We start from the raw sequence: 23439 nt of genomic DNA on the forward strand, positions 1-23439 counted from the left end.
CTGTTACAGGTCATTAAATTAAAACAAGTATTCAGTGTCAAATGTAGGTGGGTTTTTTTCTGGTCTTTTCTGGGTTTTTTTTCTATCTTAAACTTATGGAACACAAAATACACACTTATATATGGAACACAAAATATATAAGTATATATTTAGTACACTTTCATACAGTACTTAAATTTTGTCAAAAACATTGGATATTAAAACCATGATTAACATGTGATCCAGGTATAGTTACATATATTTCCCCATTTATATCCATCCAACATTGAAGTGCCATTTTGTACCTCACCAGCAATCAATTACACCAGTACAAGAAATCTTGTTTTACTGTTTACCTGCTCCACAGGTCTGACATAAATCTGGGTCACATTCCCGTACAGCCAGGAAACATGGGCACTGCTTAGTGTTACACTGCGCCTTACACCGACAGCCAGGGAAACGGTTCTCGCCTGTAAAAGTCAGAAAATATAAAGTGATGTGTTTCTGCTTGGATATAAATGATGTAGAAAATGTTCAAAGTATCACCTCTATGCCAGGAGGCCAAATGTTATGAATGATGGCATATAATAGCCAGGTTTGAAAACATTTATTCTTAATATCAAATACTGATAAAAATCCTTACAGAAGTAAAAGTCTACAAAGCATAATACTTACAGTCCCCACTACACTGACAAAACTTTTCACAGAAATTCTGGGCCAGGATGCACGGACAAGCTTCATCGCATCGTAGTCCGGGATGGTCACAAGGCTGGTAGTTAAACACAGTCTTCGTGGACGAGTCCTTCTTCAGCTGGATCTTTCTACAGTGCATCGACCATAACCTGTCACACAAGTGCAATTGTAGTCTATAGAATATGGACAATATTGTTTAATTTAACAAAGAGGCACTTTTGGTCTGTAGAACCATATTGGCTAAACAATTTTATTAATATAATCATTAACGTAGGTAGAATTTTATTTCATGTCTTTAATGTAAAACTAGAAAATGTCTGTAAGACATAAATGGCCCGGGACTGGATGGGACGGACATGGGTAATACTATATGAAGAGGCAGCATATTGTTTTGTCGACTATAGCGGACAATTGTAAAGAGATAAATAACTTAATACAGAATTTTAGAAACACAATATAGTTAATTGAACTTTAAGACACATATAATGCTTTAAATGACTTTCACTACATTTTGTTTTTATATGACATGCTGCTACATCTCCTGATTGCAGAGTTGGATGTTAGTATAGACTTTACCTGTATTTCTATGATAGAGGAGTTGGATGTCAGTATAGACTTTACCTGCGTTTCTATGATAGAGGAGTTGGATGTCAGTATAGACTTTACCTGTGTTTCTATAATTGAGGAGTTGGATGTCAGTATAGACTTTACCTGTATTTCTATGATAGAGGAGTTGGATGTCAGTATAGACTTTACCTGTGTTTCTATGATAGAGGAGTTGGATGTCAGTATAGACTTTACCTGTATTTCTATGATAGAGGAGTTGGATGTCAGTATAGACTTTACCTGTATTTCTATGATTGCAGAGTTGGATGTTAGTATAGACTTTACCTGTATTTCTATGATTGCGGAGTTGGATGTCAGTATAGACTTTACCTGTGTTTCTATGAAGAGGAGTTGGATGTCAGTATAGACTTTACCTGTATTTCTATGATTGAGGAGTTGGATGTCAGTATAGACTTTACCTGTGTTTCTATAATTGAGGAGTTGGATGTCGGTATAGACTTTACCTGTGTTTCTATGATTGCGGAGTTGGATGTCAGTATAGACTTTACCTGTATTTCTATGATAGAGGAGTTAGATGTCAGTATAGACTTTACCTGTGTTTATTGAGGAGTTGGATGTCAGTATAGACTTTACCTGTGTTTCTATAATTGAGGAGTTGGATGTCAGTATATAGACTTTACCTGTGTTTCTATAATTGAGGAGTTGGATGTCAGTATAGACTTTACCTGTGTTTCTATGATAGAGGAGTTGGATGTCAGTATAGACTTTACCTGTATTTCTATGATTGAGGAGTTGGATGTCAGTATATAGACTTTACCTGTGTTTCTATGATAGAGGAGTTGGATGTCAGTATAGACTTTACCTGTGTTTCTATGATTGCGGAGTTGGATGTCAGTATAGACTTTACCTGTGTTTCTATGATTGAGGAGTTGGATGTCAGTATAGACTTTACCTGTGTTTCTATGATTGAGTCAGTATAGACTTTACCTGTGTTTCTATGATTGAGTCAGTATAGACTTTACCTGTGTTTCTATGATTGAGGAGTTGGATGTCAGTATAGACTTTACCTGTGTTTCTATGATTGAGGAGTTGGATGTCAGTATAGACTTTACCTGTATTTCTATGATTGAGTTAGATGTCAGTATAGACTTTACCTGTATTTCTATGATTGCCGAGTTGGATGTCAGTATAGACTTTACCTGTGTTTCTATAATTGAGGAGTTGGATGTCAGTATAGACTTTACCTGTGTTTATATGATTGAGGAGTTGGATGTCAGTATAGACTTTACCTGTGTTTCTATAATTGAGGAGTTGGATGTCAGTATAGACTTTACCTGTGTTTCTATGATTGAGGAGTTGGATGTCAGTATAGACTTTACCTGTGTTTCTATGATTGAGGAGTTGGATGTCAGTATAGACTTTACCTGTGTTTATTGAGGAGTTGGATGTCAGTATATAGACTTTACCTGTGTTTCTATAATTGAGGAGTTGGATGTCAGTATAGACTTTACCTGTGTTTCTATAATTGAGGAGTTGGATGTCGGTATAGACTTTACCTGTGTTTCTATAATTGAGGAGTTGGATGTCAGTATAGACTTTACCTGTGTTTCTATGATAGAGGAGTTGGATGTCAGTATAGACTTTACCTGTGTTTCTATGATTGAGGAGTTGGATGTCAGTATAGACTTTACCTGTATTTCTATGATTGAGGAGTTGGATGTCAGTATAGACTTTACCTGTGTTTCTATGATTGAGGAGTTGGATGTCAGTATAGACTTTACCTGTGTTTATTGAGGAGTTAGATGTCAGTATAGACTTTACCTGTGTTTCTATGATTGAGGAGTTGGATGTCAGTATAGACTTTACCTGTGTTTCTATGATTGAGGAGTTGGATGTCAGTATAGACTTTACCTGTGTTTCTATGATAGAGGAGTTGGATGTCAGTATAGACTTTACCTGTATTTCTATGATTACGGAGTTGGATGTCAGTATAGACTTTACCTGTGTTTCTATAATTGAGGAGTTGGATGTCAGTATAGACTTTACCTGTATTTCTATGATAGAGGAGTTGGATGTCAGTATAGACTTTACCTGTGTTTCTATGATTGAGGAGTTGGATGTCAGTATAGACTTTACCTGTATTTCTATGATTGAGGAGTTGGATGTCAGTATAGACTTTACCTGTGTTTCTATGATTGAGGAGTTGGATGTCAGTATAGACTTTACCTGTGTTTCTATGATTGAGGAGTTGGATGTCAGTATAGACTTTACCTGTGTTTATTGAGGAGTTAGATGTCAGTATAGACTTTACCTGTGTTTCTATGATTGAGGAGTTGGATGTCAGTATAGACTTTACCTGTGTTTCTATGATAGAGGAGTTGGATGTCAGTATAGACTTTACCTGTATTTCTATGATTGCCGAGTTGGATGTCAGTATAGACTTTACCTGTGTTTCTATAATTGAGGAGTTGGATGTCAGTATAGTCTTTACCTGTATTTCTATGATTGCGGAGTTGGATGTCAGTATAGACTTTACCTGTGTTTCTTTTTTGTCTTCTTGCGAGGAGGAGTTTGAGCCTTGTCCTCTCCAACATCAGGGATATGAGCGGCTTCCTTCTTGGCAAAGTCATACACCTGTATTAAAGTGTTTAGGATCATACACCTGTATTATAGTGTTTAGGATCATACACCTGTATTAAAGTATTTAGGATCATACACCTGTATTATAGTGTTTAGGATCATACACCTGTATTATATTGTGTTTAGGATCATACACCTTTATTATAGTGTTAAGGATCATACACCTGTATTATATTGTGTTTAGGATCATACACCTGTATTATATTGTGTTTAGGATCATACACCTGTATTATAGTGTTTAGGATCATACACCTGTATTATAGTAGTTAGGACCATACACCTGTATTATATTGTGTTTAGGATCATACACCTGTATTATAGTGTTTAGGACCATACACTTGTATTATAGTGTTTAGGATCATACACCTGTATTATAGAGTTTAGGATCAGAGGACAGCTATCAATTTATTACCTGTTCAGACCAGATTCCAACTACATGAATGTTTAACTTCATTAACATACTTTGTTTTGCTGGATTTATCACCCTATTAACAGCAAGGGTCATTTTGAGGGTGGCGTCTCCTTGTAGTAGTTAGTGACTACCTCACTGAACTACATACGAGAGGCCATCCCGAGTAATAAGGGTCAAGTGTCTTCCCATGGACACAACCCTGACAGCACAAACCGGGCTATTTCTAATCTTTGCTAGTCAAGGCTTCTGATTACGTTACACTCCACGAACCCCTGGCAGATATATAGTTGTCAGTTCTGGCCCTCTAGCGGAGATTCGAAATTACCACCCTTTACACATGAAATTTTTGACCAAACAAAACAAACATTACCGATGTACTTCATCAATGATGTTTACAACACACATGGAGGCTTGTGTCATTTTGATGAGATATGTGATCAATAACTTCTATCAATTGATCAAACACTGTGAATGTTTCCCCAAAGATTGTTTGTCTCTGTATTTAGGTAAATGTCATGACATAGTCGACAAAGGAAGCTTTGTACTGGGCACCGCAATTTTCGTTTACTGCAAAACCAAGCCTGAATGTAAAACGTGAATTGATTGGATGCCCTGGGATTCCAGGGCACAACAGTTAAAACACAACTATATCTGCCGAGGGTTCGTGGAGTGTAATGAATCAGAAGATGCCTGTTTCTTAGCTTCCAGAGAAACACAAACCGACACAGTATTGAACCAAGCACCTTGGATCTTCACCTGAGGTTACACAGCCGGCACTCTGACCGAGCTATCACGGTCCCTCATAAACATTCTGTAATAGGTACGTCGGTCCCTCATAAACATTCTGTAATAGGTATGTACCTTATCAATATGGTACAAGTACCATTAGTTTCAAATAGAATTTTGTATGATATTCCCATTTTTACTGTTTTTCCATGATCTTATTCATTTCAAACACATTTCAATGTTATACAAGCTATCCCTCCAGCGCTAGCAACAAGTATACTGTCAATCACTTAGATTTAATAAACACTTTATTTAGCGAACACACCTCTTCAGACATATTTAATAGGCAATACATGATGTCATGAATGCCGAGCTAGAAATGATTTTTAATTTGCCAATGATGAGCTGTTAAAAGAGTCATGGACTCTGCAAGACTCCTATATCAGTAACCAAGTTTGGCCGACATCCAAAGATGTTATTTTTGTACAAATAATTGTGATGGATTTGAATTCCATAATTGAATCTCCTCCCATATCAACACAAAAATAAATCTATGTTATCTACAAGTGATTTACAGAAGTATTAATATACCAATTATCCTGTATTAAGCTCATGAGTCCAACTCAAAATCTCTAAGTTGCCATTACTAGAATAGAGTAAGTGCTATTCCAGTAAAACATCTACCCCACCCCAGGACTCTAGGTTGTGTTAAGGGGTACCACCCATAGAAGTTATTGAATAAATTACTAGAACTTATAGGAAAGAAATCCAACCATAGATAGAAGTGATTTATTTTGGATTCCGGGGGTCAGGTAGATATTTTAATGGAGTAGTTCTAAAGGTTTTAATATTACATCACAATAAAATAGTATTTGTTAGCCATTTCTACTAATCTGAAATAAGTATGTGTAGGCTTGTTACCAGATAGATATAATAGTATGGGGAGGAGAACAAAGATGATCCTCTATAGGGATCTACAATACCTGTTTACAATTCTTAGTAGCTATGAGACGAGCTATGGCACAGTAGTTGTTCCTGTACATGTCATGGAGAACACGGAACAAGGACTCATCCGCCCCTGTCCAACCTGGAGTGATTCTTGACGGTCTCTTTGGCACCAGGAACTCTGTAATGATGAGTCATACAGTGTACAAAAGTTTTATAAGATCCTTCACACTTTACAGAAAATGTCTTGAAATTCAGTTAATATCCTTTAAATACTGTGTATTGTATTTTTGTCTGTAAACTTCTTGTGGTTATGCTTTTACAGTCGATCAAAAGTCGGTACAGTTATTGAAGATCTACAATTCCTCAAAATGCAATATTGCAATATTATTTTTTTATAGAAATTTTGTTAAAATGAAAGCATTCTTTCACAGAATAACACATTTTTGAAGGGCTAATTCATAGAGTTTAATGTTATGGTATATTTTTTAAATTAAATGTTTTTTTTAATGCATTTTTGGAATATTTTGGAAAATCAGCCCTTTCCTTGACCCCACTTTCATCTGGATAGGTTCTTCTCACAACAAATTGTCTTTGTCACCAACAAATGAATAATCTTCAAGGAAATGTGAAGTTATAGTTTCTGATTCACTTCAAAATATTTCAACAAGTTAAGAGAGTTTTTCATGGATGGCATTTTATACCAATCAGCACACTTCTGATTGGTTTATTATTTCTGTGTTCATTTATAAATATGCCATATAGTTTTCTGTTAAACTGAAGTTTTTGACAACACTGCAAAGTATAAAGTGAACTGTTGAGGAACACACTTGTGCAATTAATATCAAACTTGTGACTGCCAAATGTCGACAATCTAGACCAGTGTGTCATACATGCTTTTCCTGCATTGCCAACATCATATCCCAAACTCTGGACAAGACATTCCAGGAGATGACATCATATCCCAAACTCTGGACAAGACGGTCCAGGGGCGACATCATATCCCAAACTCTGGACAAGATGGTCCAGGAGATGACATCATATCCCAAACTCTGGACAAGATGGTCCAGGGGCCGACATCATATCCCAAACTCTGGACAAGACGGTCCAGGAGATGACATCATATCCCAAACTCGGGACAAGAAGGTCCATGAGATGACATCATATCCCAAACTCTGGAAAAGATTGTCCAGGAGATGACATCATATCCCAAACTCTGGACAAGAAGGTCCAGGAGACGAAATCATATCCCAAACTCTGGAAAAGATCGTCCAGGGGCCGACATGATATCCCAAACTCGGGACAAGACGGTCCAGGAGACGACATCATATCCCAAACTCTGGACAAGACAGTCCAGGGGCCGACATGATATCCCAAACTCTGGACAAGATGGTCCAGGGGCCAACATGATATCCCAAACTCTGGACAAGACAGTCCAGGGGCCGACATGATATCCCAAACTCTGGACAAGACGGTCCAGGAGACGACATCATATCCCAAACTCTGGACAAGAAGGTCCAGGGGCCAACATCATATCCCAAACTCTGGACAAGACAGTCCACGGGATGACATCATATCCCAAACTCTGGACAAAACGGTCCAGGAGCCGACATCATATCCCAAACTCTGGACAAGACGGTCCAGGAGACGACATCATATCCCAAACTCTGGACAAGACAGTCCAGGGGCCGACATCATATCCCAAACTCTGGACAAGATGGTCCAGGGGCCAACATCATATCCCAAACTCCGGACAAGACAGTCCAGGGGCCGACATGATATCCCAAACTCTGGACAAGACAGTCCAGGAGCTGACATGATATCCCAAACTCTGGACAAGACAGTCCAGGGGCCGACATCATATCCCAAACTCTGGACAAGACGGTCCAGGAGACGACATCATATCCCAAACTCTGGACAAGAAGGTCCAGGAGCTGACATCATATCCCAAACTCTGGACAAGACAGTCCAGGGGATGACATCATATCCCAAACTCTGGACAAAACGGTCCAGGAGCCGACATCATATCCCAAATTCTGGACAAGACAGTCCAGGGGATGACATCATATCCCAAACTCTGGACAAGACAGTCCAGGGGCCGACATCATATCCCAATCTCTGGACAAGACAGTCCAGGAGCTGACATGATATCCCAAACTCTGGACAAGACAGTCCAGGGGCCGACATCATATCCCAAACTCTGGACAAGACGGTCCAGGGGATGACATCATATCCCAAACTCTGGACAAGATGGTCCAGGGGCCGACATCATATCCCAAACTCTGGACAAGACGGTCCAGGAGATGACATCATATCCCAAACTCGGGACAAGAAGGTCCAGGAGATGACATCATATCCCAAACTCTGGAAAAGATTGTCCAGGAGATGACATCATATCCCAAACTCTGGACAAGAAGGTCCAGGAGACGAAATCATATCCCAAACTCTGGAAAAGATCGTCCAGGGGCCGACATGATATCCCAAACTCGGGACAAGACGGTCCAGGAGACGACATCATATCCCAAACTCTGGACAAGACAGTCCAGGGGCCGACATGATATCCCAAACTCTGGACAAGATGGTCCAGGGGCCAACATCATATCCCAAACTCTGGACAAGACAGTCCAGGGGCCGACATGATATCCCAAACTCTGGACAAGACGGTCCAGGAGACGACATCATATCCCAAACTCTGGACAAGAAGGTCCAGGAGCTGACATCATATCCCAAACTCTGGACAAGACAGTCCACGGGATGACATCATATCCCAAACTCTGGACAAAACGGTCCAGGAGCCGACATCATATCCCAAACTCTGGACAAGACGGTCCAGGAGACGACATCATATCCCAAACTCTGGACAAGACAGTCCAGGGGCCGACATCATATCCCAAACTCTGGACAAGATGATCCAGGGGCCAACATCATATCCCAAACTCTGGACAAGACAGTCCAGGGGCCGACATGATATCCCAAACTCTGGACAAGACAGTCCAGGAGCTGACATGATATCCCAAACTCTGGACAAGACAGTCCAGGGGCCGACATCATATCCCAAACTCTGGACAAGACGGTCCAGGAGACGACATCATATCCCAAACTCTGGACAAGAAGGTCCAGGAGCTGACATCATATCCCAAACTCTGGACAAGACAGTCCAGGGGATGACATCATATCCCAAACTCTGGACAAAACGGTCCAGGAGCCGACATCATATCCCAAATTCTGGACAAGACAGTCCAGGGGATGACATCATATCCCAAACTCTGGACAAGACAGTCCAGGGGCCGACATCATATCCCAATCTCTGGACAAGACAGTCCAGGAGCTGACATGATATCCCAAACTCTGGACAAGACAGTCCAGGGGCCGACATCATATCCCAAACTCTGGACAAGACGGTCCAGGGGATGACATCATATCCCAAACTCTGGACAAGACAGTCCAGGAGACGACATCATATCCCAGATCTGGACAAGACGGTCCAGGAGCAGACATCATATCCCAAACTCTGGACAAGACGGTCCAGGGGATGACATCATATCCCAAACTCTGGACAAGACAGTCCAGGAGACGACATCATATCCCAAACTCTGGACAAGAAGGTCCAGGAGATGACATCATATCCCAAACTCTGGACAAGACGGTCCAGGGGATGACATCATATCCCAAACTCTGGACAAGACGGTCCAGGAGCCGACATCATATCCCAAACTCTGAACAAGACGGTCCAGGGGCCGACATCATATCCCAAACTCTGGACAAAACGGTCCAGGAGATGACATCATTTCCCAAACTCAAGACAAGACGGTCCAGGAGACGACATCATATCCCAAACTCTGGACAAGACGGTCCAGGGGATGACATCATATCCCAAACTCTGGACAAGACGGTCCAGGGGCCGACATGATATCCCAAACTCTGGACAAGACAGTCCAGGGGCCGACATCATATCCCAAACTCTGGACAAGACAGTCCAGGAGCTGACATCATATCCCAAACTCTGGACAAGACAGTCCAGGGGCCGACATCATATCCCAAACTCTGGACAAGACGGTCCAGGAGACGACATGATATCCCAAACTCTGGACAAGACAGTCCAGGGGCCGACATCATATCCCAATCTCTGGACAAGACAGTCCAGGAGCTGACATGATATCCCAAACTCTGGACAAGACAGTCCAGGGGCCGACATCATATCCCAAACTCTGGACAAGACGGTCCAGGGGCCGACATCATATCCCAAACTCTGGACAAGGCGGTCCAGGGGCCAACATCATATCCCAAACTCTGGACAAGAAGGTCCAGGGGCCGACATCATATCCCAAACTCAGGACAAGACGGTCCAGGAGCCGACATCATATCCCAAACTCTGGACAAGACGGTCCAGAAGTTAAAATCTACAATCAAAGTGTGTTACTGTATTTACCAGGTACATCGTTACTCTCCTCTCCACTGCTAGGCCCTCCGTTGTATTTCCGTTTCTTTCCAGCAATTGGAGAACTAGTTCCACATTCCCTTCTTTCCAGCTTATCTCCCTTGTCCCACCTCTCCACATCAGAGACTAGAACCTCTTTCTCTTGTTTCACAGTGATCTGAAACATTCATTAATCATTTTCTAATATATTCCCAAAGTGGAAACAGTTTACATCTCAGTCATCATCATTCAATAACATCTTTTTACTCTTAAAGTCTTAAACCTCACTATCATCATTCAGTAACATCTTTTTACTCTTAAAAGTTTAAATCTCATCATCATAAGAAGGTTATAAGGTGAATACGTACCAGATGTAAATAGCAGTCCGTACCACATGGGTCATTCTCTGTGCGAGTCTCTGGTATTTTCCTTGTCAGCATGCTGGGGGTCGGGTGGTAAGCTGTAATTCAGACCAACTATATCAAAAACTTTTACTAAGTTTATTTAATAGAGTAATGGTTATTCTAGAAAAATATCTATGTCAAGATACACATCTACACGACTGCTGCTGCAGACATTGCAGCTTATTAAGTAGTTCTAGTTGAATTAATTCACTAATTTTTTAATTTCACTTAAACATAACAATTTTCACACAAACTGCCTATCAAACTTGAGCTAATTGCTCTTATTAGAAACACTAAACGTAGGACTTACGATGTAAAAAGCAGTCATATTTAAAACATCTGCGGCAAAATAGAGTATGGAAGGAGTGCATGGTTTGTGCTCTGGGTACAGACTGGGCGTTGGGGCCATCAATGTTGGGAGTACATTCAGGAGGCAGACTGGTGGAATCCCTTAATTCAATTAGTTCCCTGTACCTAAAACATATAGGGTCATGTTACATGGTAAATCAAACAGAAATGTCCTGACGAAGACCCTGCGATAGGGTCGAAACTAGTAGATAATGTATAAAGTTTCTATTAAACGCTAACGCTCGAGTGAGTTGTGATTATTATCTCCCGCCTAGTATACAACAAATAAAGTTCCTACTAGTCGGTAACACTTGAGTATGTTGTGGTTATAATCTCCAGTCTAATAGACAACAAACAAAGTTCCTACTAGTCGGTAACACTTGAGTATGTTGTGGTTATAATCTCCAGTCTAATAGACAACAAACAAAGTTCCTACTAGTCGGTAACACTTGAGTATGTTGTGGTTATAATCTCCAGTCTAATAGACAATAAACAAAGTTCCTACTAGTCGGTAACACTTGAGTATGTTGTGGTTATAATCTCCAGTCTAGTAGACAACAAACAAAGTTCCTACTAGTCAGTAACACTTGAGTATGTTGTGGTTATAATCTCCAGTCTAATAGACAATAAACAAAGTTCCTACTAGTCGGTAACACTTGAGTATGTTGTGGTTATAATCTCCAGTCTAATAGACAACAAACAAAGTTCCTACTAGTCGGTAACACTTGAGTATGTTGTAGTTATTATATCCAGTCTAATAGACAATAAACAAAGTTCCTACTAGTCGGTAACACTTGAGTATGTTGTGGTTATAATCTCCAGTCTAGTAGACAACAAACAAAGTTCCTACTAGTTGGTAACATTTGAGTATGTTGTGGTTATAATCTCCAGTCTAATAGACAATAAACAAAGTTCCTACTAGTCAGTAACACTTGAGTATGTTGTAGTTATAATCTCCAGTCTAATAGACAATAAACAAAGTTCCTACTAGTCGGTAACACTTGAGTATGTTGTAGTTATTATATCCAGTCTAATAGACAATAAACAAAGTTCCTACTAGTCAGTAACACTTGAGTATGTTGTAGTTATTATATCCAGTCTAATAGACAATAAACAAAGTTCCTACTAGTCAGTAACACTTGAGTATGTTGTGGTTATAATCTCCAGTCTAGTAGACAACAAACAAAGTTCCTACTAGTCGGTAACACTTGAGTATGTTGTAGTTATTATATCCAGTCTAATAGACAATAAACAAAGTTCCTACTAGTCGGTAACACTTGAGTATGTTGTAGTTATAATCTCCAGTCTAGTAGACAACAAACAAAGTTCCTACTAGTCGGTAACACTTGAGTATGTTGTGGTTATTATCTCCAGTCTAATAGACAATAAACAAAGTTCCTACTAGTCGGTAACACTTGAGTATGTTGTGGTTATAATCTCCAGTCTAGTAGACAACAAACAAAGTTCCTACTAGTCGATAACTCTTGAGTATGTTGTAGTTATAATCTCCAGTCTAGTAGACAACAAATAAAGTTCCTACTAGTCGGTAACACTTGAGTATGTTGTGGTTATAATCTCCAGTCTAATAGACAATAAACAAAGTTCCTACTAGTCGGTAACACTTGAGTATGTTGTGGTTATAATCTCCAGTCTAATAGACAATAAACAAAGTTCCTACTAGTCGGTAACACTTGAGTATGTTGTAGTTATAATCTCCAGTCTAATAGACAACAAACAAAGTTCCTACTAGTCGGTAACACTTGAGTATGTTGTGGTTATTATCTCCAGTCTAATAGACAATAAACAAAGTTCCTACTAGTCAGTAACACTTGAGTATGTTGTAGTTATTATATCCAGTCTAATAGACAATAAACAAAGTTCCTACTAGTCGGTAACACTTGAGTATGTTGTAGTTATAATGTCCAGTCTAATAGACAACAAACAAAGTTCCTACTAGTCGGTAACACTTGGGTATGTTGTGGTTATAATCTCCAGTCTAATAGACAACAAACAAAGTTCCTACTAGTCAGTAACACTTGGGTATGTTGTGGTTATAATGTCCAGTCTAATAGACAACAAAGTTCCTACTAGTCGGTAACACTTGAGTATGTTGTGGTTATAATGTCCAGTCTAATAGACAATAAACAAAGTTCCTACTAGTCGGTAACACTTGAGTATGTTGTAGTTATAATGTCCAGTCTAATAGACAACAAACAAAGTTCCTACTAGTCGGTAACACTTGAGTATGTTGTGGTTATAATCTCCAGTCTAGTAGACAACAAACAAAGTTCCTACTAGTCAGTAACACTTGAGTATGTTGTAGTTATAATCTCCAGTCTAATAGACAACAAATAAAGTTCCTACTAGTCGGTAACACTTGAGTATGTTGTGGTTATAATCTCCAGTCTAATAGACAACAAATAAAGTTCCTACTAGTCAGTAACACTTGAGTATGTTGTAGTTATCACATCCAGTCTAATAGACAATAAACAAAGTTCCTACTAGTCAGTAACACTTGAGTATGTTGTAGTTATTATATCCAGTCTAGTAGACAACAAACAAAGTTCCTACTAGTCGGTAACACTTGAGTATGTTGTGGTTATAATCTCCAGTCTAATAGACAATAAACAAAGTTCCTACTAGTCGGTAACACTTGAGTATGTTGTGGTTATAATCTCCAGTCTAATAGACAACAAACAAAGTTCCTACTAGTCAGTAACACTTGAGTATGTTGTGGTTATAATCTCCAGTCTAGTAGACAACAAATAAAGTTCCTACTAGTCGGTAACACTTGAGTATGTTGTAGTTATTATATCCAGTCTAATAGACAATAAACAAAGTTCCTACTAGTCAGTAACACTTGAGTATGTTGTAGTTATAATCTCCAGTCTAGTAGACAACAAACAAAGTTCCTACTAGTCGGTAACACTTGAGTATGTTGTGGTTATAATCTCCAGTCTAATAGACAACAAATAAAGTTCCTACTAGTCGGTAACACTTGAGTATGTTGTGGTTATAATCTCCAGTCTAATAGACAATAAACAAAGTTCCTACTAGTTGGTAACACTTGAGTATGTTGTAGTTATAATCTCCAGTCTAGTAGACAACAAACAAAGTTCCTACTAGTCAGTAACACTTGAGTATGTTGTAGTTATTATATCCAGTCTAATAGACAATAAACAAAGTTCCTACTAGTCGGTAACACTTGAGTATGTTGTGGTTATAATCTCCAGTCTAGTAGACAATAAACAAAGTTCCTACTAGTCGGTAACACTTGAGTATGTTGTAGTTATAATCTCCAGTCTAATAGACAATAAACAAAGTTCCTACTAGTCGGTAACACTTGAGTATGTTGTAGTTATTATCTCCAGTCTAATAGACAATAAATAAAGTTCCTACTAGTCGGTAACACTTGAGTATGTTGTGGTTATAATCTCCAGTCTAATAGACAACAAACAAAGTTCCTACTAGTCGGTAACACTTGAGTATGTTGTGGTTATTATCTCCAGTCTAGTAGACAACAAATAAAGTTCCTACTAGTCGGTAACACTTGAGTATGTTGTGGTTATAATGTCCAGTCTAATAGACAATAAACAAAGTTCCTACTAGTCGGTAACACTTGAGTATGTTGTGGTTATTATCTCCAGTCTAGTAGACAACAAACAAAGTTCCTACTAGTCGGTAACACTTGAGTATGTTGTGGTTATAATCTCCAGTCTAATAGACAATAAACAAAGTTCCTACTAGTCGGTAACACTTGAGTATGTTGTGGTTATTATCTCCAGTCTAATAGACAATAAACAAAGTTCCTACTAGTCGGTAACACTTGAGTATGTTGTAGTTATAATCTCCAGTCTAATAGACAATAAACAAAGTTCCTACTAGTCAGTAACACTTGAGTATGTTGTAGTTATTATATCCAGTCTAGTAGACAACAAACAAAGTTCCTACTAGTCGGTAACACTTGAGTATGTTGTAGTTATAATGTCCAGTCTAGTAGACAACAAACAAAGTTCCTACTAGTCGGTAACACTTGAGTATGTTGTAGTTATTATATCCAGTCTAATAGACAACAAACAAAGTTCCTACTAGTCGGTAACACTTGAGTATGTTGTAGTTATTATATCCAGTCTAATAGACAATAAACAAAGTTCCTACTAGTCGGTAACACTTGAGTATGTTGTGGTTATTATATCCAGTCTAGTAGACAACAAATAAAGTTCCTACTAGTCGGTAACACTTGAGTATGTTGTAGTTATAATCTCCAGTCTAGTAGACAATAAACAAAGTTCCTACTAGTCGGTAACACTTGAGTATGTTGTGGTTATAATGTCCAGTCTAATAGACAATAAACAAAGTTCCTACTAGTCGGTAACACTTGAGTATGTTGTGGTTATAATCTCCAGTCTAATAGACAATAAACAAAGTTCCTACTAGTCGGTAACACTTGAGTATGTTGTGGTTATAATCTCCAGTCTAGTAGACAACAAATAAAGTTCCTACTAGTCGGTAACACTTGAGTATGTTGTAGTTATTATATCCAGTCTAATAGACAACAAACAAAGTTCCTACTAGTCGGTAACACTTGAGTATGTTGTGGTTATAATCTCCAGTCTAATAGACAATAAACAAAGTTCCTACTAGTCGGTAACACTTGAGTATGTTGTGGTTATAATCTCCAGTCTAATAGACAACAAATAAAGTTCCTACTAGTCGGTAACACTTGAGTATGTTGTGGTTATAATCTCCAGTCTAGTAGACAACAAATAAAGTTCCTACTAGTCGGTAACACTTGAGTATGTTGTGGTTATAATCTCCAGTCTAGTAGACAACAAATAAAGTTCCTACTAGTCGGTAACACTTGAGTATGTTGTGGTTATAATCTCCAGTCTAATAGACAATAAACAAAGTTCCTACTAGTCGGTAACACTTGAGTATGTTGTGGTTATAATGTCCAGTCTAATAGACAACAAACAAAGTTCCTACTAGTCGGTAACACTTGAGTATGTTGTAGTTATTATATCCAGTCTAATAGACAATAAACAAAGTTCCTACTAGTCGGTAACACTTGAGTATGTTGTAGTTATAATGTCCAGTCTAATAGACAATAAACAAAGTTCCTACTAGTCGGTAACACTTGAGTATGTTGTAGTTATTATATCCAGTCTAATAGACAATAAACAAAGTTCCTACTAGTCGGTAACACTTGAGTATGTTGTGGTTATTATCTCCAGTCTAATAGACAACAAACAAAGTTCCTACTAGTCGGTAACACTTGAGTATGTTGTAGTTATTATATCCAGTCTAATAGACAACAAACAAAGTTCCTACTAGTCGGTAACACTTGAGTATGTTGTAGTTATAATCTCCAGTCTAATAGACAACAAATAAAGTTCCTACTAGTCGGTAACACTTGAGTATGTTGTGGTTATAATCTCCAGTCTAGTAGACAACAAATAAAGTTCCTACTAGTCGGTAACACTTGAGTATGTTGTGGTTATAATCTCCAGTCTAGTAGACAATAAACAAAGTTCCTACTAGTCGGTAACACTTGAGTATGTTGTGGTTATAATCTCCAGTCTAATAGACAATAAACAAAGTTCCTACTAGTCGGTAACACTTGAGTATGTTGTGGTTATAATCTCCAGTCTAATAGACAACAAACAAAGTTCCTACTAGTCGGTAACACTTGAGTATGTTGTGGTTATAATCTCCAGTCTAATAGACAATAAACAAAGTTCCTACTAGTCGGTAACACTTGAGTATGTTGTGGTTATAATCTCCAGTTTAGTAGACAACAAATAAAGTTCCTACTAGTCGGTAACACTTGAGTATGTTGTAGTTATTATATCCAGTCTAATAGACAACAAACAAAGTTCCTACTAGTCGGTAACACTTGAGTATGTTGTGGTTATAATGTCCAGTCTAATAGACAATAAACAAAGTTCCTACTAGTCGGTAACACTTGAGTATGTTGTGGTTATTATCTCCAGTCTAATAGACAACAAATAAAGTTCCTACTAGTCGGTAACACTTGAGTATGTTGTGGTTATAATCTCCAGTCTAGTAGACAACAAATAAAGTTCCTACTAGTCGGTAACACTTGAGTATGTTGTGGTTATAATCTCCAGTCTAGTAGACAACAAATAAAGTTCCTACTAGTCGGTAACACTTGAGTATGTTGTGGTTATAATCTCCAGTCTAATAGACAACAAATAAAGTTCCTACTAGTCGGTAACACTTGAGTATGTTGTGGTTATAATCTCCAGTCTAGTAGACAACAAATAAAGTTCCTACTAGTCGGTAACACTTGAGTATGTTGTGGTTATAATCTCCAGTCTAGTAGACAACAAATAAAGTTCCTACTAGTCGGTAACACTTGAGTATGTTGTGGTTATAATCTCCAGTCTAATAGACAATAAACAAAGTTCCTACTAGTCGGTAACACTTGAGTATGTTGTAGTTATTATATCCAGTCTAATAGACAATAAACAAAGTTCCTACTAGTCGGTAACACTTGAGTATGTTGTGGTTATAATCTCCAGTCTAGTAGACAACAAATAAAGTTCCTACTAGTCGGTAACACTTGAGTATGTTGTGGTTATAATCTCCAGTCTAATAGACAATAAACAAAGTTCCTACTAGTCGGTAACACTTGAGTATGTTGTAGTTATTATATCCAGTCTAATAGACAATAAACAAAGTTCCTACTAGTCGGTAACACTTGAGTATGTTGTAGTTATAATCTCCAGTCTAATAGACAACAAATAAAGTTCCTACTAGTCAGTAACACTTGAGTATGTTGTAGTTATAATCTCCAGTCTAATAGACAATAAACAAAGTTCCTACTAGTCGGTAACACTTGAGTATGTTGTAGTTATTATATCCAGTCTAATAGACAATAAACAAAGTTCCTACTAGTCGGTAACACTTGAGTATGTTGTAGTTATAATCTCCAGTCTAATAGACAATAAACAAAGTTCCTACTAGTCGGTAACACTTGAGTATGTTGTAGTTATTATATCCAGTCTAATAGACAATAAACAAAGTTCCTACTAGTCGGTAACACTTGAGTATGTTGTAGTTATAATCTCCAGTCTAATAGACAATAAACAAAGTTCCTACTAGTCGGTAACACTTGAGTATGTTGTGGTTATAATCTCCAGTCTAGTAGACAACAAATAAAGTTCCTACTAGTCGGTAACACTTGAGTATGTTGTGGTTATAATCTCCAGTCTAATAGACAATAAACAAAGTTCCTACTAGTCAGTAACACTTGAGTATGTTGTGGTTATAATCTCCAGTCTAGTAGACAACAAATAAAGTTCCTACTAGTCGGTAACACTTGAGTATGTTGTGGTTATAATCTCCAGTCTAATAGACAATAAACAAAGTTCCTACTAGTCGGTAACTCTTGAGTATGTTGTAGTTATTATATCCAGTCTAATAGACAATAAACAAAGTTCCTACTAGTTGGTAACACTTGAGTATGTTGTGGTTATAATCTCCAGTCTAGTAGACAATAAACAAAGTTCCTACTAGTCAGTAACACTTGAGTATGTTGTGGTTATAATCTCCAGTCTAATAGACAATAAACAAAGTTCCTACTAGTCAGTAACACTTGAGTATGTTGTGGTTATAATCTCCAGTCTAATAGACAATAAACAAAGTTCCTACTAGTCGGTAACACTTGAGTATGTTGTAGTTATAATCTCCAGTCTAATAGACAATAAACAAAGTTCCTACTAGTCGGTAACACTTGAGTATGTTGTAGTTATTATATCCAGTCTAATAGACAATAAACAAAGTTCCTACTAGTCAGTAACACTTGAGTATGTTGTGGTTATAATCTCCAGTCTAATAGACAACAAACAAAGTTCCTACTAGTCGGTAACACTTGAGTATGTTGTGGTTATTATCTCCAGTCTAGTAGACAACAAATAAAGTTCCTACTAGTCGGTAACACTTGGGTATGTTGTAGTTATAATCTCCAGTCTAATAGACAATAAACAAAGTTCCTACTAGTCGGTAACACTTGAGTATGTTGTAGTTATAATCTCCAGTCTAATAGACAACAAACAAAGTTCCTACTAGTCAGTAACACTTGAGTATGTTGTGGTTATAATCTCCAGTCTAGTAGACAACAAATAAAGTTCCTACTAGTCGGTAACACTTGAGTATGTTGTGGTTATAATCTCCAGTCTAATAGACAATAAACAAAGTTCCTACTAGTCGGTAACACTTGAGTATGTTGTGGTTATTATCTACAGTTTAGTAGACAACAAACAAAGTTCCTACTAGTTGGTAACACTTGAGTATGTTGTGGTTATTACATTGTATATCCGGTTTAGTAGACTACAAATAAAGTTCCTATTAGTTGGTAACACTTGAGTATCTTGCGGTCAAATCAAGTTCCTACTAATCAGTGTTGATTGAGTATGTTGCAGTTATTATCTCCTGCCGATAAGAAATGTTCTTGTGATTTTCCTTTAACTTCATTTTCTATAACAAATAGCACTAATGGCTTTGTCAAGTGAATGAATGAAACCTAATTCATGTCCTTATAACAAATACTATATCAGTTAATGATAATAAAGTTAGATCGTCCAATCTTAAGATAGTTGGTTTATCATACTTTTTTAATCCTTAACTGATCTATATACCTCAATAATCTTAAATTCACTTATCCTCAATGATGTCTCTATCTTATGTGACAAAACTTACCATTTGTTAAGTCTGTCACTTATCAATAAAGACTATTCCAGTAAAATATCTACCCAATAAGAGTACTCCAGGTTTGTCAAGCATGTACCACCCAAAAAAGTGATTTAATTCAAACACTATCATTATAATAAGCTTCCTTGCCTCCAACACCTACCATACATAGAGTTTCTTTATTTCTGGATTCCTCTCGTTGAATATAAAATTTAGTGGAACAGCCCTAATCTTAGACATTCTGTCTCTGTAATAAAAGCCCACCCAGATAAAAACTCAATAGTTGTACACATGCCTCGTCTGTCGCTAAACCTACTTATCATGTTCAAGGCTATCCTACTGATAGATGTTCTTACAGGAGGAATCTAGGCTATCCTACTGATAGATGTTCTTACAGGAGGAATCTAGGCTATCCTACTGATAGATGTTCTTACAGGAGGAATCTAGGCTATCCTACTGATAGATGTTCTTACAGGAGGAATCTAGGCTACCCTACTGATAGATGTTCTTACAGGAGGAATCTAGGCTATCCTACTGATAGATGTTCTTACAGGAGGAATCTAGGCTATCCTACTGATAGATGTTCTTACAGGAGGAATCTAGGCTATCCTACTGATAGATGTTCTTACAGGAGGAATCTAGGCTATCCTACTGATAGATGTTCTTACAGGAGGAATCTAGGCTATCCTACTGATAGATGTTCTTACAGGAGGAATCTAGGCTATCCTACTGATAGATGTTCTTACAGGAGGAATCTAGGCTATCCTACTGATAGATGTTCTTACAGGAGGAATCTAGGCTATCCTACTGATAGATGTTCTTACAGGAGGAATCTAGACTATCCTACTGATAGATGTTCTTACAGGAGGAATCTAGGCTATCCTACTGATAGATGTTCTTACAGGAGGAATCTAGGCTATCCTACTGATAGATGTTCTTACAGGAGGAATCTAGGCTATCCTACTGATAGATGTTCTTACAGGAGGAATCTAGGCTATCCTACTGATAGATGTTCTTACAGGAGGAATCTAGAAACAAATAAACAAATCTATACACGATGGGCATAAGAGAAAATGTATCTTATTGTTGGTCCCTGTTTGACAAATCTGGAGACCTCCTGTCGGGTAGATATTTTACCGTAATAGTCCTCCGTATATCTAACTTACTTATCCTTGAGGTGTTCAGGACTATTCCACTAATATATGTGGTCCTACAGGAGGAATCCAGAAACAGATATTTTACCGGAATAGTCCTCCATATATCTAACTTACTTATCCTTGAGGTGGTCAGTTGTTCCTCTCTCGGGAAACTGACTTGATATGGCTTCAAATATCATATCACTGGGGAACACACTTTTTGTTAGATCTTCACTACACTCCGCCATCCCTGATGATTCTGAAATTCCAATCAATATCATTTTATATTCTTATCAAAATTGATTTCATGATACTGTTCAATTTCTTTATAGCTACAAACATTTAATTTCTAGTTGTATTATTAGTACATTTCAAAATGTGAAAGGATTACAATTTTGATGAAACTGGTGAATGTTACAAAGACTGGAAAATATCTGTAAAACATAAATGCCCCCACTGTCACTTGACACCCCAAAATACAGTTTGGTGAGGATCACATCAGTAGTTCCTGAGATTAGCTAGATACTTTGCATCAGGACGGGACACAATGCGACGGACATCAGTAACATCAGCATAATAACAATTTTATACAGTAAAAGACATCAACAGTCATAAAATAGATTTGAATGAAGATTACTGCCTTCAGGTAATGTACATACATATAACCTACCAAATGCACATGTATATACATGTATATAATCAGCAAGCCAGTCAGCCATTACATTACAAAACCAAACATTAACTGATTAATTTCAGCACTAGCCTGGACCCTGTCTCTAAAATGGTAAAATTATAGAGCTTTTTAATTTCAATATTACTCCCTAGGTAGCTAAAGGTCCGATTCTATGTTCCCCACCACACCCCCCAATCTCCAAGTTTCAAAATAGCGGAGATAATCTGATACAAGAATTTATTTGGGCAATTTGTTGTGAATACTTTGGGGATGGAGCCTGTCTATTAAAGCATGTGTCCCTAGTCTGATGTGTGTCACTGTACCTTTATGCTCAGCATCCTCCTGATCTGGGTCAGGATAATTCAACCAGAGAGAATTGACAAGTTCCACAAAGGTTTCATCATCCAAATTGTTAGAATTTTTCTCTCCATGGACTTTACCATCATAGTTCTTCAAGAGTTCTTCAATGAAAGCTCCATCTTTGTCTAATATATCGTCGCCCATATAAGGAATGTTATGAAGAACAGTTTCATCCTCAACCTGTTGATAGTTTCAATCATCATAATTAACTGAAATTCAAACAGGTATCTACGAAATCTGTTACCTTCATGTATATAACTGAAAGTTCTGAGTAAAACTTTTTTTGAGAAATATATGTAATGAATAAATATGACATTATATGACCCAAGACCACATCTTCATAAAAGGAAATATACAGAAGATGTAATATTGTTCCTGTATTCATAATTGCTGTGATCAACCAAAATATCTTGTTTATTCCCAATTTTCCTTTCAAACTCACAACAGTTAGCAACTGTTTCATCAAAATTTCAACAAGAAGATAGCAAAGCAGCTACAGGATTCAGGGATCACTTTGAGGCAAGATTTGGGGACTTTAACCCAGATTTTTACAAAAAATCTCCTTGAAATTTTAAGAATGTCTTACATTATATAGAAAAATTCCATCAACTTTTCCCAAAACTTCCCAATAACATGAATGAGTTTTTACCGAGGGAATTTTTAAACTGGCCATTTGACAAGACTGGCATACCGACAAATTTTACAATAATTTCATCATATTATCAGTGTATTATTCATAACAAATTTATTTGAATACAGATTTAACAGTTTATATTTGCATGTGACCAAAAAAGGCAATACCATATATATTTTTGGTTTCACAATTAAAATTTTCGAAGGGGTAATGTGCAAATAAACATCAACTGAATTGGGCCAGATCAGCCCATTTTCGCCTTGTAAAGATGGCTTGTCGACACCACAGAGCTGAAGAATCTATAAACTAGAACAACACAAAGTCCTTGATATGGTGATATTACCATATTTAAATACTGATTTAGCTCCCATTGCTTGCCTTACCATGTAGTTCTGTTGTAACTGTGCCCAGCTATACATGGTCGGGATGGGCTTGACGATATTCATCACTCGCAGAGAGACCGACATTGTCTGGTTAAACATGCCACTCTTCACCTCGCACTGGAACAAAGTAAAGCTTTGATTAAGGGTTATTCCAGTAAAACTCATATCTAACGGGGGGGGTGGGGGGGGTGGGGGTGGGGGTGGGGGGGGGGGGGGGGGGGGGGACGGGACTCCAGAAATAAAGAAATTCTATACATGGTAGGTGCTGGAGACGAGGAAGTTTACTATAATGGTAGTATTTGAATTAAATCTCTTTTATGGGCAGGAATTTCCCTACAATTCTTCAACTGGGTCCAGGGTCAATTGAATTGGGAATTTCTAGGCAACAAAGTGCGACATTGGGAAAA

General features: G+C 37.8%; 1 protein-coding gene across 1 annotated transcript in view; it reads right to left on the reverse strand.

Annotated features, from left to right (window-relative positions):
* The window catches only part of LOC117318179 (histone-lysine N-methyltransferase EZH2-like), a 30520-nt gene that overhangs the window by 4406 nt on the left and 2675 nt on the right, over nt 1-23439 (reverse strand). Inside the window, exons 4-13 of the mRNA XM_033873206.1 lie at nt 23033-23149; nt 21979-22195; nt 21118-21241; nt 11094-11257; nt 10748-10839; nt 10392-10557; nt 6001-6143; nt 3776-3873; nt 655-821; nt 336-449 (exon numbers count right to left, since the gene is read on the reverse strand). Coding sequence (XP_033729097.1) covers nt 336-449; nt 655-821; nt 3776-3873; nt 6001-6143; nt 10392-10557; nt 10748-10839; nt 11094-11257; nt 21118-21241; nt 21979-22195; nt 23033-23149 — 1402 coding nt within the window. The remainder of the gene's footprint in view (nt 1-335; nt 450-654; nt 822-3775; nt 3874-6000; nt 6144-10391; nt 10558-10747; nt 10840-11093; nt 11258-21117; nt 21242-21978; nt 22196-23032; nt 23150-23439) is intronic.

The sequence above is a fragment of the Pecten maximus genome, chromosome 19, assembly GCF_902652985.1.
Source record: "Pecten maximus chromosome 19, xPecMax1.1, whole genome shotgun sequence".
Taxonomy (NCBI): domain Eukaryota; kingdom Metazoa; phylum Mollusca; class Bivalvia; order Pectinida; family Pectinidae; genus Pecten; species Pecten maximus.